General features: G+C 31.2%; 1 protein-coding gene and 1 long non-coding RNA gene across 2 annotated transcripts; one reads left to right on the top strand and one right to left on the bottom strand.

The window, feature by feature from the left end:
• The first annotated feature begins 8,349 nt into the window (after window positions 1-8,349).
• LOC123660451 lies at window positions 8,350-9,594 on the top strand. Its single transcript, XM_045595532.1, has one exon. The coding sequence runs from the start codon at window positions 8,437-8,439 to the stop codon at window positions 9,526-9,528; it is 1,092 nt and encodes a 363-aa protein (XP_045451488.1). The 5' UTR covers window positions 8,350-8,436; the 3' UTR covers window positions 9,529-9,594.
• A 1,528-nt stretch (window positions 9,595-11,122) lies between these two features.
• Window positions 11,123-12,239, bottom strand: LOC123660452. Its single transcript, XR_006744194.1, has 2 exons — window positions 12,115-12,239; window positions 11,123-11,270 (listed from the first exon to the last, which is right to left on the bottom strand). It is a non-coding gene; the product is annotated as an uncharacterized LOC123660452 (long non-coding RNA).
• Between the last annotated feature and the right edge of the window lie 220 nt (window positions 12,240-12,459).

Below are 12,459 nucleotides of genomic sequence, written 5' to 3' on the forward strand. Positions count from 1 at the left end.
TTTTTATACTAACTGGTCTGGATGTGAAATTTGATTAATTAGTCATTAAGACTTAAAAAGAGCTTCAAATTATGTACTGTAATATTATATAATGCTCAGACAACTATAAAGCAGCTTATACAAAGAAACGAAATGCTATTTAACAGTAAAATATATCTATTTCATATAATATACATAAAAAAATACAGAGGTAACAGAGGAATGTTCGTAAGTCATCATCATGCTTTAAGACCTATAATTCTTCAAAGAAAACTTCGTTTAAAGCAATTTTGATGAATGCCTACTATTGTGGTCATTGGTGCTTTTTAAAAGACTTCTAACGTATTATTTTATTAAATTATTACACTTTACATTCACTTTACATTTAACTTTACATTCGCTCCCAAATGTAGGTATAAACAACTTTTTAAAAACATTAATATAATGGAACATTAAATTGAATTTTCGTGTAGGTTTCATACCTTTGTGTACTGTTTTATAATAATATTGTGTTTTTTTTTTAATTTCAAATTACTCACGAAATTACTCTCGAGTTTCAACGTGTCACCAACATTGTAATTAATATACTCGCTAGTAGCTTGTCTGGACAAGTCAAACGGAGTAATTGGCGTCATTTACAACACGCAACATGCACATGAATGTAGCCAAAGTAATTTCATTCGGAAGCAATAATATTATGTTGGTAATGACTGCTTCTAGCTATTCCGCCTTTACATTAATTTTATGAAGGCGAAATAGCTGTATCAAGAAACAGCTTTGTTCTTAGTAGACTGTCGTTCGTACTTACCTACTTAAGATGATAATTTTGAAGGCTTATAGTAGGGATAAGAAAGTGTATAACTGTTAATTATTTTAATAGAATTTCGAATCTTAATTAATGAATTAATATTTACTAACTTTATCAGATGGGAAAAAAAACAAGAATAGTAAATCGTTTTGATTTTAAAACTTCTTCTTGCATTCGTCATAAGTATTTGGTGAGAAAGGGTTTGGTATAACTAATAACTTTTTTACTAGATAAACGTTATCAAACACTGCCACATATTTCAAGGCCAGCAGTTGGATGGCTGTGGAACTTGTGTTATCCCTTAGTCGCCTCTTACGACACCCACGAAACGAGAGAGGGTGGCTATATTCTTTAATGCCGCAACCACTCAGCTAATATACACGGTGGTACATTTACCAAAATAACATTTTTAAGCTCTGAAACGGCTGAACTGATTTTCACGGGACTTTCGCTGTCAGATAGCTGATTTAATAAGGAGTAATTTATGCTCTTTTTATATTAGAAAATAATTATTTTATAACTACTTTTTTGTTAAATTCCACGCGGACGAAGTCGCGGGCACAGCTGGTCATATAGTTGGAACTGAATGAATTGTTTTATAATAATAATAATAATTTAATTCAGACATATGTCCATATTTTTGTTAGTTACATTTTTTTCCTAAACTATGTTAGTTTCAACAATTGTCACCAAACAAATTATACCAAATCAAAAATCAATAAAAATAACACTAATAATTTTATAACGTAACTTTAGCCATAGGAAATAATCGAGGAGATTAATAATAAGCCTTTTAATATTTTAAGTCGAGAGAATGAACAACCGGCATGCTTATGACTTATTTTAGAATTTGATACAGAGTGTTTTATGTTCGTGACTTATTATAATGTATTCTAATATCATATATGCATAATTTCTACGGATGAGTTTCGCGTAACTTATCATTACATTTTATAGCGAAATAAATCTCCTTTTACCTACGTATCTAAATCGTGAAGATAATGCGAACGGATGTTCTTTGTGAATAATAATAAATTACGTAAGGACGAATAGGCAAGATTACGAAAATATTTTAACAAATTTTTTTTTGAATCACATAATAGGGTTCTGTAGTTGTTATGAAACTACTATTTTTTTTATATCACTAGTCGGCAAACAAGCGTACGGCTCACCTGATGGTAAGCGATTACCGTAGCTTATAGACGCCTGCAACACCAGAAGCATCGCAAGCGCGTTGCCGACCCAATCCCTAATCCCCCCAGGAGCTCTGGTCACCTTACTCACCAACAGGAACACAATACTGCTTGAAAGTAGTATTATTTAGCTGTGATCTTCTGTAAGGTCGAGGTACTCCAGTCGGGCTGCTCCATATTTTGAGCAAGAAATTCCTGCTGTGCCCTACCTCAGTTGTACTAGTTTTAGATTCGCTGTTTCTATCAATACTTTTTAGTTAACCTGATAAAATATTATAAAATAAAGTAAAGAATTCACTATATATTCGTCAATTCAAATTTACATCGAGGAAACAAGTAAAACTGAAGACGCAGAACAGCATGTAAACTCTCACGGTCTCTCATAGGCTTTTGCCCGGCTGTGGATTATCACAAGTCGATGACTTTAATCGAACAATATCAAACGGAACAAAGTTAAATATTAAAATAAATCTCTATTTTAATTCAGTATCTATGTTATAACGAAGAAATGAATTGTTGAACTACAGTTAGGATGTAAATTGTATTAGAAGAGTCAATCGTCTAATTGCGAGAATTATTTAAGTAAGTTATGACGCATTTTACGATTTCCTTAAAAGTTATAATAAATAATGCACACGTATAAGCCGATAATAAACCGATAGTTTCTCGGAGAAACTTTTATTGAGTCGTAAAACTCTTTATGGCGGAGAATACAACCAGGCTGTTGTTGATTACAGCACCTATGAACTTAAATTCATTTCCTAGATGCAAATTATTTCCCATGAAATAAAATTAGATAATTTTCACAATTAGTTTTTATTATTATTACAAATTATATTTCCATAAAGACATTTTATGTGCAGATCGTAAAGACGATAAGAGATAATATTAACGGATTTAAAACTCAGCCTTGACAAAATCTTTATCATCTTTTAAGCAGTATTATTTTCCTTCTTTCTTTGCAAAACAATTACAGGTCAATGTCTCGAAACACTTTTTCAAATTATTTTATGTGACAAAGTTCTAGAAAGTAACAAATAAGTCGATACGAAGACTTTTAACCTCTGAAGTTAATTATCATGACTGATACAATCAAATAAAAATGTTTCTTCGGTAAATTTAACGAACTCTTAATACTAGATTGTAATCGGACAAGGTGTCGTTTTCATAACCATGCTTTCCACAAGTCGTTTTCTCCTGCACCTAATATCACCTGTCGATTAGTTGATGAGACACGGAAACATAAAGTAATTTGAAATGTCATTACATTTACTGTAAATAAAAACGACAAAAAGAAGTGATTTTTCTTTATTTTTTTCCAAAATCTAAATCTTGTATTGTAATCTAAGTTCCTTCGGTGTCTTTTTTTTTAATTTGACATTATTTTACCAATTGTGTTTTATAAATTCCATTTATTAAATACGTCCCACGTTTCAATTTAGTAATATTTAGAAAATCTGGTGATAATTGTTGTTTCACTTTACTCACTCACTTCAGCCTATCGCAGTCCACTGTTGGACATAGACCTCCACAAGTTCGCGCCAAAAAATGGCGTGAACTCATGTGTGTTGCCCGTAGTCACCACGCTGGGCAGGCGGGTTGGTGACCGCTTGGCTGGCTTTGTCGCACCGAAGATGCTGCTGCCCGTCTTCGGCCTATGTATTTCAAAGTCAGCAGTTGGATGGTTATCCCGCCATCGGTCGGCTTTATAAGTTCCAAGGTGATAGTGGAACTGCATTATCCCTTAGTTGCCTCATACGATACCCACGGGAAGAGAGGGGGTGGCTATAATCTTTATTGCCGTAGCCACACAGTTTAATTGGTGTATAACGTATATACATATAACGTAACGTATATATTCTGGAATTATTTCAGAATCGATTAATTTCAAATCTGTCTTATTTTGAAATTCCGTCATTTATGAATAACTTAATTTCTGTGTTATAAATTTATATTCCTTAAGTTTCCTTTAGTTAACTTACGTTATTGTATTGCTCGTGATAGGCATCGCGCTATAATGGAATAAAGGTTCTGAAAGGCTTCGAGACTGCGGTATTGTTTACCATTTCTCTTGACACGACTCTAATGGATGATAAGAAACTTTATTAATCACTTTGAAGTGACTTATTTTGATGGAGGGAAAACAATTTATTTTAATTAAGATGAGAAAGGATGAGTTTTAGATTATTTTATGTAAATTGTTTTAGTGACTGACGAAGTGATTTTAAACTAGTTTCTACGTAAATTATTGTGTAAATAAAATAGCCCATAAGCAACTAATACAGCGAATCTCATCAATGTGTCAAAATAAATTTACTTGAAATGCTAAGAGTTCTGACATTTTAATTTAAAGAGGTATCCACTTTAATTGCGCCGCTGCTGAAATATAGACAGCGTAAATTTTCACAAGGACGTCTTATTTAGGCCCTGAAGTTTTGTTATTCGTTTCTTTAATAATTTATACGTCTTTTAATACTTAGGTAAATAACTTTCGAATTAATATCTCCATAGCCGCTGGAACTATTCCTCCCCTTAATGACGTGCGAAACGTTAAACTTAATCAAGGACAAGTAGAAGAGTTTAGTCATTAGTTTTAATTGCAGAAAACTAAACTTGTTAATTTGAATTTCGTAACATAAAAAGTTTTTATTCGGTTGTTTGAAAAGGTTTTATTTTATGAAAAAAAGTCGTATACAATTGTTTTGCCAAAAAAATAGGACAAATATACTTGAGGGGTGAGTTAACGAATGGAATAACACTGACTATCGGTTGACGCTAATAATTGCAATTTTATGAATTATGTTCATAGTTATAAAAATATAGTTTGTGATCTATGTGTTTGTGCTTTTTTGTCTGTGTGGTCGTGTGCGTAGGTGCATGGCTGCCTACGTGGATGCCGGCGTGCATGCATGTAAACTTGTTCTAAAATTATGGCATATACATATCTAGGTACCGAAGCTGCATAAATGCATAATAATAAAATAAAATATAAGTATAAGAAAAAAACAAATAAAAAAGTTACTAAAAATTATTTAAGTCACTCAGCTGCAAGGATAGGAATGATATTTAATATTTACAACAAAAAAAAGAAGAAGAGAAAAAAAAACAAAATAAAGAGATATAAACATAATTAAAAAGGAGGACAAAAAAATCATAAATTTAAAGAATAAAACCTAAATACGCTTCAGCCTGTAATATTCCACTACTGGGCATAGGCCTCTTTCCCTATTTAGGAGAAGGAACAGAGCTTAATCCACCACGCTGCTCCAATGCGGGTTGGCGGATATATTCCCTACTACGAGTAACGATCTCTATCAGGTGTACATGATAACAACCGGGACCGACGGCTTAACGTGCTCTCCGAGGCAGGGTGGGGAGACCCACAAGGACTGCATAAACACCCAGACCTTGGCAAACACCTGTATGGCCAATACAAATGATTGTCATGTGCGGGGATTGAACCCGTAACTGCCAGCGTAACAGGTACAATCCATGGCTGTAACCGTTGCGCCAACGCGGCGTCCCTAAATAACAAAGTCAAATTACATCTACATAAATAAGTCAAATTACCTACTACATTAACAAACTCGTCATGTTGTCGTCAATAACAAACTTGTCATATAAGCCGTTATCATTATTAACTTACATCACATCAAAAATACTAAATTACATGTAGGTAGTCACATAAAAATATATACAACTACCAACGTGTAATCGAGAAAAAAAACAAGACAGTGATATAAAGTTATAAAATATAAAAAAAATAAATTTAAAAATTATACATTGTCATAAATTTAAAAAAATGGATAAATCAAATCAAAATATTATATGTAAGTGACAGTTATTAGTGAATTATTTTTTTACCGGCCTCTTAGATCATGTTGTAACTCCTTCATATTCCGACGATATACGACTACGGGCGTGCCATCTGGAATTTCATCAATGTCAGCTAAGTTTTCAGCCCTATGATGTGTTCCATTCGGAAGCACGACATAGATGCAGCTATCACGCGTCCAGCACTTATTAATACCAAATCGCTCTCGAGCTGCAAGAAAAGCATCATGTTGGGGCTTTGTCAGAAATTCAGATTGCGTGACACCAGTTCCCTTCAATTTTGCTTTCACGAACCACACCTTATTTTGGACTGCCAGGTTAGTGAATTTGACTACTAACGGCCGAGGTTTCTTACCTAAGGAGCGGCCAAGCCGGTAAGATGATTTTATACTTACACTCGAGAAGTCAGGTAAGTCTCGATTCTCACCAACGAGATTAGTAATTTGAGCAGAAGTGTCCTCCGATTTCTCTTCGGATACTCTATGCAAGAGAAGGGTCTTACGCCGCGATTTCGTTTCTTGACGATCCATCTCTTTGCCCAGAAACTTGACTCGATTCTTATGTGCAGTTAAAGCAAATAACACATTTTTTTTTATGCTCTGAACTCTGCTGCCAGTGAAATGGTCGTTAATGGAGGGAGGTTTCTACCCAAGTCCTGTTGAAATTCGTTCATCCTTGTTTTAAATATTTCTGTCATCGTTGTTAGATCTGCTCTTAGCAACTCTGTGATAAATACGGACGAAGGAGGTTGAGTAAATTAAAGGATAGCACAAAAAATTACGCAAAGGAGGGCTTGATGGTGAGTCGTGCTAATTATAAAATATAAAATCATGAATAGCGTTCTAATTTTTAGCAACAAAATAAAAGAACTGTTCACTGTTTCACATCTACCCGCGCAATTTTTATAATTTTTTAAATATACTTATTGCCACGAGGAAAACACTTCCGCAATTATTATAATAAAGAAATTGCACTGAAAATTATTCTAAGTCCAAAAAAAAATCATTAATAGAGTCATCGTGTTATGCGAATTTTTTTAAAAGATACCGAAAACTGTGAAAAAAAAGAGGTCAGTCGACCATTGTTTTTAGTATGAATATCAAAATAAAAAGTTATGACGTTTGCCCATATTTTGTTAAAGTTAAGTCTGCAGTTAGTTTTTACTGAAATATATCATACTGTTATGAGATATTAGGTGCAAATTTAGACATCCATTAATTACGTCAGCTCAGAATACGGGAGGGGGGGTCCAATGAAATCTCACCAAATCTCATTTAAACCGAGGGGACGATAGTCGAACATCTCACATCAACTTCAAAAAATATAAAATAATATAGATATTACAAAAAAAAAAAATGTTTTGTTCGTTTTTTGTAGTGTTCATTTTGCCCGCTAAAATAAATCTCATGGCTATTAAAATCATTAGTTTTTACTTTCGATTTAGTTTAACTTAAATAAATTATCAAAAGTATACTTGAACAGTTTATTATTTCCCGTCGATCTCTATTATATTCATCATTAATTTCACGTAAGGGGTCTAAACTGATCGAAAAAATAGCTCACGTAAATTAATGGATTCCACCTTATAATAAAAGAGGTATCCTATGCTAAAAGTTATACATTTTGTTCTTAAAGTTATTTTGATAAAATTGCGGCACATAGGTGTGTCAGACATTGGGAAAGTTTTAATAACGTAACTAGGTAAGTTTCGTTGAGTTTATTCAGTTGTTACTTGTTCTATTGTAGGCGTTGTTTTATTATAATTACATATATAACATGTATGTTTCTAAAATAAAATTATTGTTACTACTGTTGTGTGTATGTATTATAAACTAAGAATTGATGTCTATATACATAACACTAACATTCTTCAAAGAGGTCTAGGAAATAAAGCCTGAATATTTTCATTAAAATCTGATATAATAGTAATGTTATTACTATTTTTAAAGGACTTTAATATATATATATATATATATATATATATATATATTAAAGAAGCGCCAAGTGAATTCTCAGGATAGACCGGACTCTCTTTATCATTCATAGCGGGTGCTTCCTCAGAATCGGCCATCATGGATGTTATTACAAAGATTTAAAACAAGTAATTATACCACTACGAATTTTTTTTTTTTTTTTCTTTATTGGGAAACAAACAGCACAAAGAATAAATTCGTTCATGTAACATAAAAAAAAAAAATAATCAAGCCAACAAAGTTTCCACTTAAAATTATGAAAAAATAATTATCGATCGATTAATATTATCGAACTAATTTTATTAATTAAAATTAACAACTTTTTAAAATTAACTAATTTATTTTGGCAAAATAATTTAAGACACTGAATTTGAAAAGATTACAAAGAAACAAACTGATTTGGAGCTGATAGGTTTGCGAGTCCATGACACACTGACTGACAACTCCATCCGGTGTTTACCTGCTCCAAAATACAATAATCGTAATAAAGCACGTAATTCATTATTAACGTAAATAATTACACATGGCAACAGTATCAATCAAATCAAAATTTAAGTTTTTTTGGCGGGAAGAGAAACGCGCCTTTTTTAAAATCGTCCTATAATTAAAATTAATTTTAATAGTATTTAATATTAAAAAATAAATAAAAATGCAAGGAGAAAGCGATGGAGATGAGGAGGAGCGATCAGTGAAGTCAATATCAGGAAAAAAAAGAAGAATTACAACTCCAACAATAGATAAGTATAAGACATACACTAAAAATGGATATACAAGACAATATCCAGACAACAGCTCAAATGGCGACTTTGTGGTTTATTTAGAACATTTAGATAGAGAAATTAAACTTGGCAATATGAATCCTTTAAACCTCTCCAAATATTTCAAAAATATCAAGGGGGTTCATGAGAGAGCAAGGATTAATTCAAATAAAATTAAAATATCTTTCAAACAGGCAGCTTTAGCGAACGATTTTTTGAAATCCCGATGCTTATTAGAGCATAATTTAAGAGCATACATACCTGCATCCTCTGTGGAAAGGGTAGGGGTTATAAGATATATTCCGAAAGAAATAGGAAACAAGGAATTATTTGAAAAAATTTGCTGTGATAGAGACGTTGTTGGAATACGTAGATTCATGAAACGCGAAAAAGGTAATTTAATCCCATTATCAACCATATCAATAACATTTTCAGGTACTTCTCTACCTGAATATATTTTATTAGACGGATGGAGATATAAAGTACATACTTATATCCCTCCGTTATTACAATGTTTTAAATGCTTAAAGTTCAATCACTCAGCTAAAATATGTCGTAGTGAACAAGTTTGTTCTAAATGCTCTGAAAATCATTCATATAAAGATTGTAGTTCTGAAACGTTAAAGTGTACTAATTGCTCTGGAAATCATCTAGCTATTTCAAAAGATTGTCCAATAAAAGCAGCTAGAATATTAAAACATAGGCAATCTTATGCAATGGCTACTATAAATAAAGATTTTGTAAACTTTCCAGCTCTTCCTAAGAGTAGCATACAGAAATACACAGGAAAAGTTGACAGTAATAAAAATATAGAATTACCTCATGTACCAACAAAAACAGATAACTTTAATATCTCAGATATTGTAAATAATACAAAAGTCATGAACTCGATAATAAAAACATTAGTAGCATTAGGAAATTCGGAATCAATTAAGACCACATCTCATATTAAGGAAATTTTTATTAAAAACTTATCTGAATAATGGATAGTTTAAAACTAGTACAACATAATATACAAAGTATTAATAATAAAAAACCTTTGTTACAAACACTTTTATTTGATAATGAAATAGATATATGTTTATTAAATGAAACATGGTTAAAAAGTTCCCATTCACACTTTTACATGCCTGGATATGATTTTATTTTTAAAAATGCTGAAAATGAACATGGCGGTGTAGCCTTTTTAATTAAAAGTTCTATAAAATATGTCCAACTTTCAACTCCAAATTTCCAAGATGTTCAAACGATTGCCATTTCTGTTGATACAAAAGTCGGTCCTCTAACTATTCTATGTGTATATTGTCCACCTAAAAATAAAATTAATATTTCTAAATTAAAAAATATTATAACCAGTCTCCCTAAACCATACATAATATCAGGTGATTTCAATGCGCATCATGTAGCATTTGGATGCACTTTAACTAAAACTAGAGGTAAAAATCTATATGACTTAATAGATGATCTAAATTTGTGTATTCTTAATACTGGTAGTGCCACTACTGTACGTAGGCCAAATGACAACATATCTGCCATTGATGTTACTTTAGTTAGTCCAGAGTTAGCACCCATATGCGACTGGTATGTGGGTGAGGATCCATTAGGTAGCTATCATTACCCTACATTTACTAATATAATTGCATCTCCAAATACTTATGACTTTAATAAAAATGTAAATAAATATATGTATAATAAGGCTAATTGGGAAAAATACTATTTTCTTTCAGAAAGTCATTTCATTAATTTTAAGATAACCAATGAAGATCCTGTAGGATCTTACAACAAATTTTGTAATATCCTAAATAATTTAAAAGAGGAATGTGTTCCCAAATTGAAATATTACACAAAAAAGAGAGATAATAAAGCCCCTTCCCCTTGGTGGAACGACATTTGTGCAAAGGCTGTAAATGATTGTAAATCAGCTTTATGTAATTACCGACGGAATTTAAATATGGAAAATTATCTCAACTATAAAAAAATGGAAGCTACGAAAAAGAGGATTATTAAAGAAGAAAAAAGGAAAAGTTGGAAAAATTTATGCACTTCATTTAATAGATACACTCCCATTAGCAATATATGGAATTTTATAAAAAGATTTAATCGCATAAAAATAGGTTCTAACAGTAGAAATGATAGTTTTATACCAGACTTTTTTGATAAATATACAAAGACTGGAGTTGAAAATGATACTTGTTTAGATAATTTATTTGATAAAACAAAAGAAGATAAAAATAATGAATTTCTTCTAAAACAATTTAGTTGGGATGAATTTAATAGTGCTTTACTGTCAAGGAAAGATTCGACACCTGGTTTGGATGATTTTCCATATTTAATGATTAAAAAGTTACATAAAGTAGCACAATTAGTTCTTCTAAATATATACAATCTTTTATGGTCTTTTCAAATTGTTCCTGAATCGTGGAAAACACAATGTATTCTTCCAATTTTAAAAAATAACAAACCAATTCAAGATCATAACTCTTATCGTCCTATCTCTCTCACTTCTTGCGTAGGGAAAATATTTGAACACATGATTAAAGTAAGGTTGGATTATTTTGTAGAAACAAATTCTTTATTACCTGATTATCAACTAGGTTTCAGAAAAGGTAAAAGTGCAGTTGAAGGCTTCGTTTCATTCATTGCTGACATCAAAAATTCTATCTTTGCTCACTCTAATGCAATCTGTGTATTTCTGGATGTTGAAGGTGCATATGATAATGTGAACCTGTTTCAATTGGTCAAAGTTTTGAGTGAATTAAAAATACCTGGTAAGTTATTAAGATGGATATTCAACTTCTTTTATAATCGTACAGTATATGTTAAATTTAATAATATTATACATGGGCCTAAATATGCACATAAAGGATTAATGCAAGGTGCTATCTTATCACCAATTTTATACAATCTATACACCTCTCAGATTCAAAATAATGTAAGAGAAAATAATGTAAATATCCTACAATATGCAGATGATTTGGTCATGTATTCTATTAATCAAAATATAAATATAGCTAAATGTAGTATAAACCAAGGTCTTAGTCAATTGCAAACTTTTTACCATAATAAACTTAAATTAAATATTAATTCTACCAAAAGTTCAGTTATGTTATTCGGAAAATCAAATTGTAATGTTCAAGTTATATATAACAATGAAAACATCCCTATTGTAAAGGAACAAAAATTCCTTGGTGTAATTATAGATAGTAAACTTAAGTTTAATAGCCATATTGATTGTATATGTAAAAGAGCTTATAAAAGAATCAATATATTAAGATATTTATCAGGAGTTTTTTGGGGTGCTGATGCAAAGATTCTAAGTATTTTATATAAAAGCATAGTAAGAAGCCACTTTGACTATAGTTGTATTGCCTATATAAACGCTAGACCATCTCTACTAAAGAAACTAGATATTATTCAAAATAATGCATTAAGAATAATTACGGGAGCTATGAAATCTACACCAATTAACTCAATGGAAATTGAAACAGGTATCCCTCCTCTAATATTAAGACGCTTGATGTTAGCCCAGAAATTTTGTCTAAAAATGCTTGCAATAAACTCTTCTTTACCTGTTAAGAAGTTAACGTTAGTAGAAGAATTATCAAGTGGTATAGTGTCTTCTACAAATATTATTAACGCTCAATCAATAAATTCTGCTATGCTTCCGCAAATGTCAGTTATTTTACATCTTACGATAAATATCTCAAAATCTGTCTATTCTAGCTCTCTATGGCCTATTTATGGATATAAATTTGAAAGCATTTGGGAAAAAAAATTTACAATTATTCTCGATATCAATAGTAAAACAGAATTACTTAGAATATTAGATCACAAAAAAGATTTTTATAAAATTTATACGGATGGATCCAAAAGCACCCAAGAAGTTAAAGCAGCCTATTTCGACAGTAATTTAG

The sequence above is a fragment of the Melitaea cinxia genome, chromosome 15 (genome assembly GCF_905220565.1).
Source record: "Melitaea cinxia chromosome 15, ilMelCinx1.1, whole genome shotgun sequence".
Lineage (NCBI taxonomy): Eukaryota > Metazoa > Arthropoda > Insecta > Lepidoptera > Nymphalidae > Melitaea > Melitaea cinxia.